Below are 17,809 nucleotides of genomic sequence, written 5' to 3'. Positions count from 1 at the left end.
AAAAAATATTTCATAACTTCACCATTATACAGAGAAAAGTCACCAAAGTCACTTAACACACATAATTATTAGAACTACTTAAACATGTTGCCTTTTAAAACATGTTTGCTTGAATCAGTTGAAGGCATTGCATATATGCACTTGTGTGCACATGATCAGGATGGTACCACCTCTGCCTCATTTTGAGTTAGGAAAATCCCTGAAAGTAATTCTAATTTTGTCTGTGTTGCGTAGCTCTAGTTTCTGGTAGATGATGATGTAAAATTTACAAAGCTTGTAAATTATGTCATTGCAAAATTTATGAATGTCATGTGAGTGCAACGTGAAGTTCTTATCTTTACTGCAATTTTATCTTTATCTAAGTTCTGAGTTTCACTTTTATCATAATGTGCTGTCATAGAGAAGTATATTTTGGGTTCTCGGCTGCCCACTCATTTCTCAGTTCCTCCCCATCTGTCTTCCTTGTCTTATTGTACATACTATGTGTAATCACTGTAATGCCGTCTTATGTGTTCAGTTACCCGTACATCCCTATTCTGCCTTCACGGCTGCTGGAGGTGTTGAGCTCGCCCACTCCCTTCATCATCGGGGTACACTCCATGTTTCAGACTGAAATCCAGGATCTGGTGAGTGCAGATGTGTCTCAGGCCTCCAGCAATGTGTCTTACTTGCATGCGAAACTTGAAGATCATAAATTGTTAAATGCTGTCAGACACCTGTGAATCATTAACAAATATTGCAGTCTTTTAGTTTGTTTTCATATCCAAAAACGTGAGGATGCATTGGGGTATTTTAGGGCTTTCTACTGCTGAGGACAGTTTCAATCTTAAAAGCCCCTTGGTTTCAGGAAGCTCTTACACGCAAAGATGAAGTAATCTGCCCTTCAACAAGATGTTTATTTAAACTGGTTTCGGCTGAACTTCGTCAGGCTTATGTGTAGATCTCCACAGTACTCCTCCAGCTGCAATCAAACCACCTGACGTGTCTGTGTTTTATGTGTGTACCAGTTGGATGTTATTATTGCTGATCTGGATGGAGGAACAATAAAGATCCCTGAGTGCATCCACTTGTCCCCACTCCCTGAACCTCTGTTACACCAAACACAGACTTCCCTGTCCCTGGTAAGCACAAACACAAACACACACACACACACACACACACACGCAGCCATACCAAGTTAGGTATCAGGTCTGATCGAGGCATTTTCTAACCAATCCGGATTGGCTACACTGAGCAATATGAGCCTGATCCCATCCTTTGTTTCACGTCAGCTTTCACACAAGTGTTTTTACTTGCAAAGCTTTCAAGCATAGCAACACTGAGTGCAAGCATTAACAACTCTCAAAGTCTCTGCTGTCTGTCCGTCTCACCACTCAGTGTGTGTATGTGCAAGAGCTCCTCCAGCGGAGAAACACCACAACCCATAAACGACAGCAAAACACAATTTGACACATCTTATTTATGCCACTTACTTAATTTATGCAGATTTGTTTCATCACAGCTCCATTTTTGAGAGAGTATGTGTCTTGTGTTTTGCTTGTTTATCATCTAAGGTGCATGGTGTGTCATGGCTGACACACACCACACCACTGTAAGTGCAACAAAAGGCCCACAGGAAAATGGCCCAAGGGCGTAATTTATTATTGTAATCCATGCAAAAGATTACAGACAACAAAAATAAATACTCAATGGAATGCCAGTTATTCACTTAACTCAGGCAAAGGCCGTTGCAACAAACATTGAAGGATATTCTGTTAAAAGGACAGAGACATTCCCTTGAGACAGCGACAAGGCCAAAAAGATAAAACAGAGGGTTTTTTGTTTTTACATTATTTTGTAAAAGAAAAGAATATTAAGAAGTAGCTTAGATGCAGACAGTTTTTTCTTAGTGCATTGCAGAGAAATTTAATTGTCATGCACATACAATTATGTACTTGAAGTGTGCACTGTGCTGCTGTTTTATCTTGGAAAATAAAAGTATCAGATTGGGACTCAATGTCGGCAGCACTCATTTTTAAATTTTTTGGATCTTTTATTTAAATTATGTTAATGTGATTGACATTTGAAACAAGCAAGCAAAAAATAATTAATTCCTGAACTCATTCAACTTTGAACATCAAGTTCACAATTCCTAGTTTGATCATGTTTAGCATCTTTATACGCAGCTGTCGGCCCGTATGCAAACACATGAACACATAAAGTAATTCTTGGATTCTTGTACTCAAACATGTTAGGTGACTGCTGGTAAAATTAATGTTCTTATGTTTCTGTTTTAATTAAATTGTGTGACACATTTAATGGTATGCTGTATTATCTGGTCATCATTAAGTTGTTGCAGTCATTGCAAGTTTCTCTAAATTAAAGCATGCATTCAACAAAGAGAAGTAAATGATCTGGAGATGCATTTATTATTTGTAGGTTTTGCACCCTGATCTGGAGATAGCAGACAATGCGTTCCCTCCACCTCGCACTGCACCCTCCAACCTCAAGTTGTTGGTAAGTCAGCATCACTATCACAAACCCTTGTTTCAATCATGATCCTCCCACATAAGGAGGTCATGATAGCCTTTGTCAGGAAAAATGTCTTATCGACAAAAGGTTAGCGTTGGAGTGAGGGCACTAGCTGAAGGTAACCCATTACCCCCTTTGACAAGTAACATGTTTGTTGCATGAATCACTTATCAGACTGCATTTGTAGCATAGTTTTTTGATGAGTGTGTGTGTGTGTGTGTGTGTGTGTGTGTGTGTGTGTGTGTCTGTGTCTGTGTCTGTGTGTGTGTGTTTGTGTGCGTGCGTGCGTGCGTGTGCGTGCATGCACGTGCTCCAGGACAAGGAGGTGAGGGCCGTTTTTCTCAGGCTGTTTGCACAACTCTTCCAGGGCTACAGGTCTTGCCTGCAGCTCATCCGCATCCATTCTGAACCAGTTATTCACTTTCACAAGGTAAGATAATGAAATAGTGGAATCCCCAGAGCTGAAATTCAAATTTTGCAAAAACTTAACTTTCCAATATGTGACCTTTGATTAAACTCCTTTAGCCGTCGTTCCACTGCAAGCACATTGTTCTTTTTTATCTGCCAAGAATGTTTTTGGAGTTCAGCAGTAAGGATGAAATTATGTGCAGACCCCTGACACGTAAACCTGTCAGGGGTGTATAAAGTGCGTGTTTGTGTGAGGATGTGTGTAAGTAGTTAAAATGTGTTGTTAAGGCTCCGTGACTCTTCCGTGATGTTATCCTTTTGTTTATGCAAGCTTCGGACACCGTCCCGTAACCTTGGGCAAAGCCCGGCAATGAGCCATATGAAACGTATTAGGTTTACATTTTTGTTTTGTGCCGGGGATTTTTGTTTGTTCATGTCTGTGGTGTCTCCGTGGTAACCCCACAGCACATCATCCTCAAAGTACCCCACATGGATCACATTATAAACAAACGCTCAGCCTATTCGCCTGGAATTGCTGAGTGGGGGAACGCTTGAGTGAACTGTGTTTTATCTTTTCTCCCCACAAGCACAAATAATTATGCGTAAAGTAAATTAAATTCATTTGCATGTAGTCATTTATAACAAGATTTATTCCACTTTTGGAAATGCTGAAGAATTTATCCATGATTTTAACAATAGAAGTTGCCTGTCTCAGAACCCTTTACGGAGATATTTTCTGAAGATTTTGTAATCTTCTAAAAATGGCTGGGATCACTATGCTTGTTTTTCAGTCTGCAACATATCAGTTTGAACAAGATTACATTGCTCCCATCTGTGTGGGATTGTAACCGATTTGATTCTGACATTATCCAGACTGCCTTCCTGGGCCAGCGAGGCCTCATTGAGAACGATTTTCTGACCAAGGTTTTGGATGGCATGGCCTTCGCTGGCTTTGTCTCAGAGAGAGGTCCGCCCTACCGAGCCTGCGATCTCTTTGATGAGGTATTGTATCATGATGTCCCACTTAAAGTTGAACTTAAGAAACCTCACTTGCTTAGCACTGAAAACGTTTCTACACATCCATGTTTTTATACTTATGTGACTATGACAGAGTTTTAAAACAATAACTAGTGACATATAGACATCTGTTATTATAGTGATATAGCTATGTGATGTGCTGTGATGCTTTGAATGTGTTGTACCAGATGATCCATCCCATTAATGTCGTACATGACTTTTTTTTGTGTGTGTTTTGTAGCTGGTGGCCTTAGACACTGACAGCTTTAAGGACGAAGAGGTCAACCCTGCCAAGCTGCAGAAGCACATCAGGACAATCTCTGAGCAGCTGTACAAAAATGTAAGGCTTCTTTCAAATAACTACCTTCCCTCTGTTGTATTTGGGTTTTACCATATAGGATTAGTGTTTCCCTGTGTGCCACTTCTATATAAAACTTTCCCCATAAACAATCAACCCACCACCAATACCTTAAGCAGCCAGAGTCAGGGACAAGCCAGGATAATTTATCAAACAACCCCAGATTAGGGGGCTCCAATCAACCATTGACCATTTTCGGTGGATCTTTGTTCTAAATCATAGGTGAAAGGCCTTTTGTTCATGTGCCACTCATGTGTATCTTCCTTTACATTTTTTCTTACATTGTTCGTGCCAAACTTACTTGTCACTCTGCCTGCTGTGCTCAGATTATGAAAAATAATTAACAATAAGGGGTCCTATATATTTATAGAGCATAAAACAGCATAAACAGTGATATATATTGTAATTTTAAAAAAAACTATAACACTTTGATTTTTACCAGACACATCTGGCGTACCAAATCAAACCTTACGGTAGGCTCCACTTTGGGCATCCCTCTTCCAAAAGGTGTGATGGCCCATCAGAAATGCCCATCAGATGACACAAAACATCTGAGACAATGTGCAAACAGCTTCACCGGTCTGACGGTTCTGAAAAACTTAAGCTCACACTCAACATTCACTCTTATATTCATGATTTACTACTAACCTGATGGCCCATCTGCCTGTCCCAAGTGCAGACACTGCACTGATGTAGAGGCTGTGATACACTCCGCTGTCTAGTAACATATGCAGTATGGGAGGCATTTGATTGAATGTATTTCGACATCTGTAGCTGTGTATAAATATGTGTATTAAGCCCCTCTTGTGTAATTGGATCCACTAAATATCTTCCCATGGCGTAAAATAAAACCTGCACTTGAGCACGTCTGCTGGGAAAAATATTAGGGAAAACACCAAGGGCAGATTTTAGCATGCTCTGCACATGTTCTGCTGTATATCCACTGTATATACAGCTGTGTACACTATTATCATGTGTGGTTCCCTTGGGGTGTGCTACAGGAGAACCCAAACCCCCACATGGCATTCCAGAAGGTGCCTCGGCCATCAGAGGGATCCCACCTGCGGGTGCACCAGGTGCCTTTCCCCCTGCTGGATGACGAAAAGGTGGAGAAGGTCGCGCTAGAGGGCATAGCGAAACACAGCAGTGCACCTCCTTCTACTCGACCTGAGAGGAAGTGTGTCGTACCTGCTGGACCAGCAGTCGGTATGGGCTAAAGCTACAACATGCAGTGCATACTGCTGCATACCTGCAGTGTTTTGTTTATGTTAAATCATTTTCACAGTCATAGCTTTAGCATAACTGAGGTCTGCAAAATATGTCTTTGATTTGTGAAAAGCTCTGATGTTTGCAGCAGCTGTAGTTTCAACCTGCAGTGGTTCTGTCTTCCTGTATTCCAGTGTCCATTATGGGTAAGACGGGCTCCGTGTTCAACAGCGCTCGCAGGCTGGAGGTGGTGCGGAGCTGCATTTCCTTCATCTTTGACAACAAGACCCTAGAGACTGAAAAGGTGACGCACAATGTCTTTCATCAGGGGAGCTCATCAACCTTTAATCAAGTTCATTAATTTGCAAGATCTTTGTGTTGTGCTCATCCAACAGGCCGTAACAGAGCTACAGATCTCTCCTCACCTTCGTCATCCTCATGTCTTCCAGCTGCCACACAGATAGATAGGACACACAATCAAACACTCAATCCATGTCGAGATCTTGCAAACTTTGTCAAGCAATAATTTTAGTTTTCACATGGAGGTTAATCTGTTCACCCATGTTTGTCTCTACAAACATCTACACAAAAACATGCCCTTCATCATGGCCTCATGTTTTTTACCCAACATGCATCCAATGTGTTTAAAATGGGATTGTTGCCAGTTACTTTATGTATCCCTCTGGCTTCATATAGAAGTTATATAATACTTGCCTGCATCTCTGTGCTAATGTAAGAATGCATAGCATGAATCCTCTGAAGCCCCATGAAGCCATAAATCCTTCACTGCCAAATGGTCGTTAATCACAGCAGTTCGAAGTAGCTGGGAGCACTGTGTTGGTACATTGTGTTGCTTTGAGTAGTGGATGGATAACAAAATGAAGTCACTCCTCTTTAAATAATGTTTCATAAAGCAGTTACTTGGTTTCTTAAAAACTTGAAAACCTTAAGAGGCATAATTATATCCCATTTTTTCAACAATCACAAAACGTTGCTTGCCTTCTCCCTGTCTCAAATCAAACTCTCTTGTCAGGTCAGTCAATTTTTAGAGGTAATTTATTCATTTCTAAAACTCTCTTTGTCCACCTTTCTCTTGAAAGACGCTGCCGGCTGCACTGCGAGCACTGAAAGGCAAAGCCGCTCGCCAGTGTTTGACTGAGGAACTGAGTCTTCATGTTCAGCAGAACCGCGCCATACTGGACCACCAGCAGTTTGATTACATCATTCGTATGATGAACTGTGCTCTGCAGGTACGTCACGCAACAGAAATTCATGCTGACATGAATCATAGGCCATTCTACTGCATCAATACTGCAAACAGATGGGACACATGTACAGTATTCCAAACAGCCATGGAGGTATATTGCTGTTCTTTGGAAAAGTCTAGACTTTTTTCAAACTAAAAATATATTAACAATAACTTTGATAATCAACTTTTTTTTCCTATGTCTTCAATGTGAGTATTTCCTGCTCTTATTTGTTTGATATTAATATAACAAAACAATTCATATGAAAATGATGCATTGGGCTCTAGAAAACTGTGGTGTTCATTTCTGACATTTGGTGTGGACGAAGTAATTCAATTAAATGATAACAAGAAACTAAAAAAATACAAAATCTGTATTTAACCCCACACATGATGCAACATTCAGTGATATAGCATCATTAATTAATCAATACATCAGTAAATTTTATAGACGGTACACTCTGACATCACAAGCCTGAACTTGTTTTTATACCAAAAACTGTACCAAAAAAACTCTAAATTTCTGCACCCTGGAAGTAGTTTTACAAAATGTCAGTTTTCAGTGACCTGGAACTTTGTATCTATCAGTCATTCATTATCTGTAACTGTTCATGTGCTTAAGGGTCGCAGGGGGCTGAAGTCTATCCCAGTTGTCATAGGGGCCCTCCCTTTCATGGTCCAACCCCACCCCACCCCAGATTCAAACCAGGGACCCTCCATCTGAGAGGCAACAGTGCTATCTACTACACCACTGTGCTGCCCTACTTTGTATATACTTAAAAAAAATATATTCTGCTCCAAACAGGAAATTAACTGTTGTGGTGCAGTGTGTTTACCCAAACTGTAACAATAGAAGATAATAAAATATGATATTTGTTATGAAATTATTACTGTGAATATTGGTAAAAGACTAATTCAATAACATTTCATAACCAACAGATCACAGTAAAGGTTATCAGATGTCTTTCTGTTATGACTGCTTAACAGATCTGACCCCAAAACTTGTGACCCAGATTCTGACCAAAGCAACATCTAAAACTGATGCCAAATGTTTACACGTCTGGTTAAAGTTGTACAAGTTTTAGTGCTGTACCCCAAATTACCAGCAGATGCAATACTTTATGAGTTGTAATTAGTTCTAGTTTTGCTAAATGTGTAAGTGGGACCATAGTTGACTTTTATAGTACAAAGCTGTTCTTCCCCTTCAGCTTCTTTATTATTTATTTTTGTCTTTGTTGACAACAATCAGCAGCATGTCGTCAGACTGAGCCCTCACGATACTGCTCTTGTTTATCAAATATGTTTGTCTCTATCTGGTGCCTTCATGCCTCGGCTACTTGTCAGAGGGAGTAAGTAATGTGTTTTTGTGCAGCTTGTAAAGAGTCAGTGAGGCTTCACTCAACCAGAGCAGCCGGGTTTTTATTGGTGGTTCCTCATGTTTTACTGCCTCAAATCGGCCCTTTCCAGGGATTTTAATAATTTTAAGCAGTCTTCCTCACAGAGTGCAGCTTTTATGGAGTGACTTTAGATTCCAGTCATTCTCTTTTCCCCCCCAAATGATTGAAAGCCAATTAATCCCTCCATCTGCCCAGGCCAGGGACATGCAAGGTCATTTGACGTGCTCCATTTTGCTCCACAGCGGGGAAAATGAGGCTAAGTGCAGCATTGATGTCTTTGGCTAATATAATGTCTACCTGGCAACGCTACTGATTTCCAAATTTAATTATGTGTGCTATTCCATGCATGCAGAGAGATGTGAAAAGAAAAACTATGCAGTGTTGCATCATCCACTTTATGCCGCGTAATGTCTGACTGTCTTCATTTCCAGGAAGAGAAATGAGCTCTGTGCTGCTGCGTGACAGGGGTTTGTCTGAGATGTGCATTTGTTGAAATGCCAAGAAATGGCAAGATGTCTTGATCAAACCACCATCTCTTTAGCGTGTCCTCTTAAGGCGAGACTTGAATAATATTTTTAAGTCTAAATTATTGCAAAGCTGCTTACTGTGCCATGTTATGGACACATAGTTGATAGCAGACAGTGGGTCATTTTGTGTGCTGAAACGAGATCCTGATGTATTAGCTTTTGTTGGAAGATATGAGTGATACATTTTTTTACAATTGTTCCAAAGTTGGACACGAAATAAGCTTCAACATGAAATGATGAACAATGCAGCAAACCTCCATGAAGGATTTCATAAGGAGATAATTCAGAATTGCATTAGCCTTTTCACAGTTCTGCAGTTGTTATTTGGTCAAGGACAAATTCTGTAAAACAGGTAATTAATCTGGAAAAATGTGCAAAAAATGCTGATGAACTTTTTGTTAGACTATATATTGTGCATTCATTTATTCATTATCACTAACTGCTTATCCTAATCAGGCTTATAAGGGGGCTTGAGACTTTTCCAGCTGACACACCAGATAGACTCAACCATTCAGGCTCACATTCAATTTTGGGTCAAAAGTTAACGTAATGTAGATGTCTTTGGACTTTGGGAGGGAGCCAGAGAGCTCGGAGAAAACCCACAATGACACGGACGGCCTCGGCCGACTGATGGCTTCACACCTGCTTTTGCTGTAAGGCAACAGTGCTAACATCTGTACCACCATGCAGCCCATGATATAGTGTCCCAGAAATAATCGTGTTACATGACATGATATTAGTGTAATTTTGAGTCTTTTTTTTTATGCCACTGATATAACAATTATAGCATAATAATAAACCCTGCTGTTTATTCAGGCATTATATTAGCTGAAATATTGGTGTCATTCTGAAAATAAACACGCATGTAAACACAACAGGCAGGCAGTATCGAGGTCAGCAAAATGATCAAGGTAATGTTAAAATATTGTACAATAAGTCAATAACGTAATTATTGTGAGAGGCCTAATGATGACAGTTGATTAATTGGATTTGAATGAAGGTTCATATTAAGAGAACTTTACTCTAAACACGTATACAATGCAAAATGAGAGAGGTCTGTCTTACTTAACCTTTATTATAGAATTAAATCTATATGTCATCACTATGTATTAATATTTCAGAATAAAAGTCCTAGAGTGAGTTTTAAAGACCAGTTTGACTCCCTTGAGTTCCTCTGGCATGCTGCTGAAAAGCCAATGATCCACAGCCACACATGAGGAAAGATGTGATCATTTTACACATGGAGAAGAGATTTGATGTGCGTTAACAGAAACATGGGATAAGATACAGTCAGCCATTTTCTGATGGCTTTTTGTTTGTTTTTTTAATTTTACTGTGTATTGTTTGTCATCTCTTCTCATACTTCAGGATGGAAGCCAGGCATTTGTTCCTGGCTTTCATTTCTTGGTCTCAGCTCAGTTGTGAGGGATTTGTCTCCGATGAGCTGTGAAAGAAATATAAATAGTAAATTGCAGGGCCAGTAATTACTTTCATATTCTGTGCTCTGCCCTTTCTTTTGACGCCCAGCCATGTAAGAACCCCCAAATTATATTACAGCTAGCGTGCATGTGCATGTGTGTATGTGTGTGTGTGTGTGTGTGTGTGTGTGTGTGTGTGTGTGTGTGCGTGCCCGCGCCTGTGTGCGTACGTGTGTAAGAGATCCTTCTATGCCTAACAAAAGCCAAAGTGACCTATTGTGTAAAAAATGTTGCTTGGTCTTTATGCAATGACAGCATGATGCCTCATTAGGATTTCTGGCGTCCATGTTGATGGGTCACATTGATTTTCAATGACATCATTTTTATGAGGCCAATTACAATATTTATCGTTTAACTGTCAACTTCAGGCTAAGTGACAGTTCTGCTGTCTGGTTGCAATCAGTGTTTGCAGGGGAGCACAGCCGCAGGAAGTGGTATGTAATACAAAAATGTACAATAAGTCAAAGAGTTGGACATTAGAATCAGGTGGTGCTGTACCTTGTCACGACTTGTCAGTTTTCTTTTTTTTGTCAGTTTACTTCCTTTTTTTGTAACAACATGAAAAAATGTTGATACTTTCTCTTGAATGAGTTGATATGTTCGGAAAACATTTACAGTGACGCATTTTTTCCTGTAAAAACATCTGTTGTAATCCTTATCAATTTTTCTGCCATGAATCACGCACAGTAACAACCCTCATTAAGGTATTTCAATTAATTGCACATTTATTTTGTGTGGGTGTGTGGGTATGTGTGTGTGTGTGTGTGTGTACTGGTCACTGTTCCAGCTTTTAGAAGTTAAGGTTGCGCAAGTCCATGTGGGGGAATGAGTCCTGCTGTGGATGTATCCTGGCATCCCAACCATTTCCTGTCAGATAGGATTATGAGCCCTCTGCGCTCTGCTCTCTCATGGCCGAGGGCCTCATGATGGTGCTCACAAACACACTCTGAGCGGCAGTTTACTGTGGGAGGGGATTAGGGTAGGAGGTCCATGGGAAGCGACTGCAACGGCAATGAGTCCATGAGTTCCGCATGAGCTTGACTGTCTGATGTGGAACAGTGTGCAAGAACGCACGTTACACGCAGATGTTGCTGCAGAGCTTGAGGCATCAGGGCCTCAGACACTGACATGTCTCAGGCTCTGTCGACACTTATGCAGATATTTTTGAATATTTTTTTCCCTCCATCTAAAAAAAATAGTTGCGTCCACACAACCTTCATGATAGTAACCAGAGTTCTGAAAAATCTGAGCTTTAGAAGTTTTAGGCCACTAAAACTTAGATTTCGGTACACTTCCTTCAATCTAACCATTGCCTAGATCTCCCTTCTGCCCAGCAAAATTTTCACTTGCTCTGGGGCTGTTGCTCAAACTACAGGCTGTATTTCAGCGTTTTTGTATTGCTGACCTCCCATGATGCCACTGCAGACACAAAGAGCCTAGAAGCAGATCAAAAGACAGACCCGCGTCTCTCTCTAAAACTCGGACATAAATCCGATCAAATGATAAAACCAGGCAGCGCTGATTGAAACCAAGATAATGTTAGTGCAATCAAATGTTTTCAGCAACTTGTTTTAGCTTACCGTTAAACTGTAATATGGGAACGTTTGTTACCAGCCAGCCGCCATCGTGTCAAACAGACGCATTTGCATTATGTCACCCACCACCAGGAACATTTATTGGTCTGCTGCAGTGCAGTGCATTGTGGTAGTTGTAGGTTTTCTACCTCTTCAGCAAAGTGGATGCCACAGCCCTTTCTTTTTTTTGTTTCCTCTGGTTTGAAAAGTATTTGTGTCTTTCTGCTGCATAGATGGCCTCATTTTATGTGAGGACCCTCTTTGATGAAATACTTCTATAATCGTGAATAGACGACTTTATTACATTTTTACATTATTTAGATCATAAATTTGTCTCTTGCTGTGAGAACATGACCTCTGTCTGCCTTAGTGGTCTTGATGGACTGCCTTATGTAACATGGCCACTGGGAATCTGAACTGGGTATCATTCCCACTGTTCCTCTCTGACGTCTACCAGTATGACCAGGTAAACATCTCCGTTAATCACATTTCATGTTTTCGCTATGGAATCTGTTTATTACTAATCCAGACAGCAAAGATTTGACCTATGTGGCTTATTGCTATCCCCGATAGTGATTCAAGCCACAATTACCATTAATAAGAGTTGACATTTTTGCCGGTAGCGACGAAAAGTGTCATAAAAACGTGTCACAATAGTCTGTCAGTTCATCACAACTTTCCTGGAACTTCTCAGGAATACACAGGAAGCTGCTGTGTGTTCACATCCTGCAGTTTTTCTGTCATGTGTTCATGCTTCTTGTTTTTGCTCACTGTATACGTGTCGGAGACAGAGTTGCTGTGTTAGTCATCTGAGCCATCATAGCGCCTGCCGCTTCAAGAATGAGGGGAAAAATATTGAGACTTTCGGTAAATAATAGGAGGAAAGGAAGCCTGCAGGGGATACACAACACCCTCCTCTCCCTCCATTCTTGAAAACCCAAATAAGCATTTAACATATTTCCTCCACCCTGCACCATGTGGATCTATTCAGCTCTGTGACAATGATTGAGTCCTAAATAAAATAACACCTTTGCCTTTTGTCAAGTTCCTCATGAGATGCTGACAGACTAGAAAGAGCTCAACTTCTCAGATTTCACTTTTCATTCAGTCTAATGTCAGACCTGCTGTAGATTTCACTGCTTATCTGTTTGCTTTGTTAGGTGACCTCCCAACTTTTGAGCCGTCACTTAGCCTCTCTGTCTACTAACAGGAGATTATGGTGGAGGTTTGCAGGTAACAATAATTGTGGTTTAAGTAAAGCTGATCAAGTCTACCTTAATATTAGATATGATGTGTTGATGCAGCCTCTGGATGAAGCTTTTCTTCATGTGAAGCTTGACTGTCGCCTTCTCTTTTCCAAATAGCCAGAGACTTTCCTGACTGAACTTTACACTTCTTTTTTTTGTAAGAATAATTCTGGTTTGTTAATTATTCACACCTTTCTGCCTGTGCCTTTCCACTTGTTCGATATTGACTGGGGTCCATGAACTCCTGTGACCTGCCACATTGTTAAGGATGCTAGTAAACAATGCTTTGGTGCTGCTCCAAGCGGGAACATTTCACCGCAGCCCAAATAACTGCAAAGAAAAACAAAAGCAACAAGAAAAATAAAACAGAAACTATGTTGCTTAATCAACGGGGGTTCAGCCTTTTATGTGTCGCTGTGGAACTTGTGTTTCGCATTTTCACCCCTCCGTGCATTCTTGTGTGGGGGGGATTTTTTTTTATGGGAGGAATGGCGGTAACAGAGGCCCCCCATCACAGCATTCTTCCCCCTATCTCTCTCGCCAAAATTAGGACTCTGATAAGACTGATAAAATGTTGCATAGTTTTAGAAAAACTCAGTCATGAACTTAAAGGAGTAGTGTGTAAGCTTTAGGGGGATTAAGTGGCATCTAACAGCGAGGATTGTGGATTTTAAACAGCTGAAACTTTTCCGGTTAGAATTTCTTTAGTGTTCATTGTTCAGGAGGTTTTTACCAGGAGCTGAATTATCCGCAGAGGTGTCTTCCTCTCCAAGGCACATGGACTAGGTGATTTAAGTTTCATGTTAAGAAATGAGTGTTTCTCTGACGTAGTTCGGCTGGTGATAGACAGGCCACTTGTCTTGCACCTGCTAATGTGTGCTCACCTTTTTCGCGGATAACTCATGATTTAGATGTTTAGGTAGTTTTTTACCTGGAGCTGAAAAAAATAAGTGTTTTTTCAACACTGCTTGCTGCAGAGGAAACATGAATGGCCCTATCTAGAGCCAGTGTTTGGTTTGTCCATTCTGAGCTACTGTAGAAATATGGCGGTGCAACATGGTGATCACCGTTGATGATGACTTAATCCCCATAAAAACTGAAGAAAGCATACTTATTAAATTATATTCCATTTCTGCCGATATATCACCCTAAATCCTACACACTGGACCTTAAGGATTTCTGTATATGTGTGTGTTTGCATTTTCATGTGACTAAAAAAGAGAGACTTTGTTATACACATGCGTACACATTTTCTGCATATGAGGACCCACTGGGGGTTATGAGGTGCAGCACCAGGTCAGAATCAGTGCTGTTGTCGGTACGTGGTCTTAAATCAAGTTTCCTCTGGCCACTCTCCTACACAGAGTTCAACAACTAAATCCCAACAAAGCTTACCACAGATAAGTACCAATTTCCTGCCAATGAAGTACTTTTGAGTCCAACTCTCATCCTTTTCTCTCATTCTCCTGTTCTCATCATTCTCTGTGATCAGTGCAAGAAAAGTTTTGTTGGGGCCCCAAAGTCCTGTGCTTTAAGCCTCTTAATGTGCTATTCATCGTAATACTGGTCTCTCGAAAGGACCACTAAGCACCACCTCTTTGACCTGAAATAATCTGAAATACAAAGACTTTTTGGCACAATGTATAAATGTCAGAGAGGGAATATTTTTTAACTGTTTCCTGATTTTTAAAATAAATCAATAAATTATATTTAAAAAAATCAAATTAGCTTTCTGGCTATTTGTGGCTTTTTGATAAATTGACACAGCTTGTTGTGGCCAAAACAACTGGAATTTGTGTAATGCCTTGTGGTTCTGTTTAATGAGACTTGTATGGCAGCCTAGTTATGTTAAACAAACATTAGCAGTAAATTGAATGCTGAAGCTCTCCAACATTTGTGTCAAGGCAGGGATTATATAAGGCTATTGAAAGCATATGTCAGAATATTGGAGCAGAACCGAGTGAGTGGTTTTGGCAGACCTTTTTTTTTAGCATCACCCTGACATTAAACAGGACAGGAGTGTCTTTACGTAACAGGAAGTTACATTTGCTGAAGATGGATTCTTTGCCCCCAGTGTTCTCCAGAGGTCACATCTCAAGCTCAGGTCTTCAGTGGTGTGTGTGATGATGTCATATGTTGAAAGATGCAAAGGTTTGTGCATTACATAAACCATTTTAGAATAGATACAGTGTTGCAGACAACTAAGTGACACTGATGAAGATGTCTTCAGCGGAGTTTGCCCTCTGGTCCTGGAGTGTATGACCTCTCTATTGGAAACTTGTGCTCCTTGTTTTTGGGGCTCAAGTGAGAAAAGGTGTTTGCATAGCTGTGTAACAGGTCTCCTGCTGTGTCATGCTCTGCTCTCACTTCTCTCCTGTTTTTTGACCCACAGGACTGCTCCAGCTCGGAGGAGTACACCGTGGCTGCTGCACTGCTGCCCCTGTCAACAGCCTTTTACAGGGTAAGGAAATTAGTTAGAAATAAGAATATATGTGAGTTTAATTTAATGAAGCCTCTGCTTGGTTAAGTGTAAAGCGTGATGTAGTATCTAAAGACCCAGACACACCAAACTGACATCAAAGGCCGACTGTTTTGTCACCTCATGTCGCCTGTGTTGGCCAAAAAGTTGCACATGAACACACAGCAAAGACTACAGACAGCAGCCAACTGGCACGTTCTGCACCTGCTAAGAGGAAATAACTCACTATTGCAGCTGCCAGCAGTAGTTTGTATTTGTCATTCCAAAACGGAAACCAAAAGACCGTTAGGATGGGGTCAAGACAACACAACCTGATGTTAAAATAAAAAAAATATTTAGTGTCCTCTAGAAAAGAATAACATAAACTATTACCTACTGTTTTTGCTAAAGAGCTTGATATCTAAAAACATAATCTTACCTAACAACACAAGTTTGTATTGATCTCAAACCCTCATGAATTCAATATTTGCTTGCTTTCTTCACTTCTGTTTCTCTACTCGTGCTTTGAGCTAAACTGCCAGTCAGAGTGACTGCATTCACCAACAGGCTGTACGTTTCTGATGCCAAAAAATGTTGTTAAAGGGCCAACTACTGCCAACAGTGCTGGACACAGACGCTCACTGACGGTCTACATGCCTGTGACATCTGATCTCTCTTAACTGATGCTTCCATTCACATGATGGATATTGAATAAATTGGCAAAAGGGTATAGACTGAATAGAATACTAAGTACTCTATTGGTATCTTTAAAGGTATTGGTGTTTTAAATTTGTAAATGACACCCAGCCTTATGTATAGAGGGAGCTGTAGGCAGATAATAGAGGAAGGAGCCCAATCAATCTTTCCTGATCCTTCGGCATGTACATACACAGAAAAGCATGTTGAAACCTCTATAGCAACATGTAGGGAACGAGCTTTGGCCTTTCCAAACCACATTATCAACACAGGGTGGCTGCATCAGTCACCACAACTGTGTACCCAGAGCTAGCTTGTTGCTATGGGGACAGACACAACTGTCCACACTGGGTTTTTGTTGGGTACCAGTGCCATGCCCTGATGGGCTGGATTGGGACCTGGCCGGCACTACATGACTCATCCAGCTCACATGTCCAAGACTGATGTAAGTCTCTTAGATAAACCTAGTGTTGTTTTTCTTGTTTCTCTTCAGCACCACCAATGTTAAAAATTCATCCATTATGTCAGTGTTTCTAACCTAAGTGCACATCCAGTATACCACAACAAAGCAATTTCTGTTTCATAAGGGAAGAATATTCTGAGAATGCAACAGATTTCTCTTTGTTATTTACACATGATTTGAACTGGAGACAAGCTCAAGCTCTGCCTCACCCAAAGGGTGAAAAGTAAAGTGAGGTCAGGGGGGATCTGCCAAAATGACTCTGTGACGCTGTAATCTTTGCTTTAGTGGAACAAGGATCATGCAGTCAAAATGTGAGAAAAACAAAGGTTGGTGATGGTGGATCTCACTACTGTACCGTTCCTAGTTTAAGTGTTACAAAATTCAGCCTATATATCGGGCAACATGAATGGGATGCCTTCATTTTTCAAAGAACAATATGTACCATGCCATTGCAACATACTTAACCATCGCATTTTTCATAGGCCCCTCACCACCCATCCATCTTGATCCTAACATGGAACTTATATAACATCTGCTCGCATGGTCTCTCAGCCGTTGCTAAAACATTACAGTAGCTATGTGTTCTACAAACTGTTAATGATCAACCTGCCCTTGAATCTGACCGGACAAGACCACGAAAGTCACTGGAAAGAATGTGAGAGTAGTTGAACATGAACACTTAAATGTGAGAGTTGTTGTTGTTAGTCCTAGTCCTTTCTGACTAGGACTAACACGATATTAGATTTTCACTGCACAATTATAATGGTCAAAAGACTTCACGATAAGTTATATAAGGATACCTATTGAAATCTTAAAATAAAAAATAATGAAATCAATTAAATTCATATTTAATTTTGTTAATTTAGTTTAGTTTATTTAATTAATCTAAAGGACAGCATGCAGTGACTTTGATTATTTACAAGAAGTTGAGACATGGTTGCACCAGATTTAGCAAGATGCTAGTTTCCATCTACACTTAACAGGCTGATGCAATTCATATAATTACAGTATAGAACACAGAACAAATGCCCCACTGGATAGCATAAAATACAGTATAGTAGTATTCACAATTTTTAAATTTTTAAACACTTTTTAAACACATTTTAAAGTGACGAAGTTCCCAGTGCAAACAGTACACATTTCGCATTTGTCTCTTTTTTGGAAAAGGAGTTACACAGAAAATAGTAGTGCAGGGAGGTGGAGGGAGAGTCGGTGACCTGGGA

The 17,809-nt window shown here is 40.4% G+C and overlaps 1 protein-coding gene across 2 annotated transcripts in view; it reads left to right on the top strand.

Moving 5' to 3' along the window:
- sbf2 (SET binding factor 2) overlaps positions 1–17,809 on the top strand; it is a 116,131-nt gene that overhangs the window by 54,409 nt on the left and 43,913 nt on the right. For both annotated transcript variants that reach the window (XM_042486090.1, XM_042486169.1), the window contains exons 8-17: positions 518–626; positions 1,008–1,121; positions 2,419–2,496; positions 2,828–2,941; positions 3,793–3,921; positions 4,178–4,276; positions 5,296–5,500; positions 5,695–5,804; positions 6,601–6,750; positions 15,362–15,430. In XM_042486090.1, coding sequence (XP_042342024.1) covers positions 518–626; positions 1,008–1,121; positions 2,419–2,496; positions 2,828–2,941; positions 3,793–3,921; positions 4,178–4,276; positions 5,296–5,500; positions 5,695–5,804; positions 6,601–6,750; positions 15,362–15,430 — 1,177 coding nt within the window. The remainder of the gene's footprint in view (positions 1–517; positions 627–1,007; positions 1,122–2,418; positions 2,497–2,827; positions 2,942–3,792; positions 3,922–4,177; positions 4,277–5,295; positions 5,501–5,694; positions 5,805–6,600; positions 6,751–15,361; positions 15,431–17,809) is intronic.

The sequence above is a fragment of the Plectropomus leopardus genome, chromosome 1 (genome assembly GCF_008729295.1).
Source record: "Plectropomus leopardus isolate mb chromosome 1, YSFRI_Pleo_2.0, whole genome shotgun sequence".
Taxonomy (NCBI): domain Eukaryota; kingdom Metazoa; phylum Chordata; class Actinopteri; order Perciformes; family Serranidae; genus Plectropomus; species Plectropomus leopardus.
The sequence above is the reverse complement of the archived record's forward strand: the minus strand, read 5'-3'. Positions and strand labels throughout refer to the sequence as shown.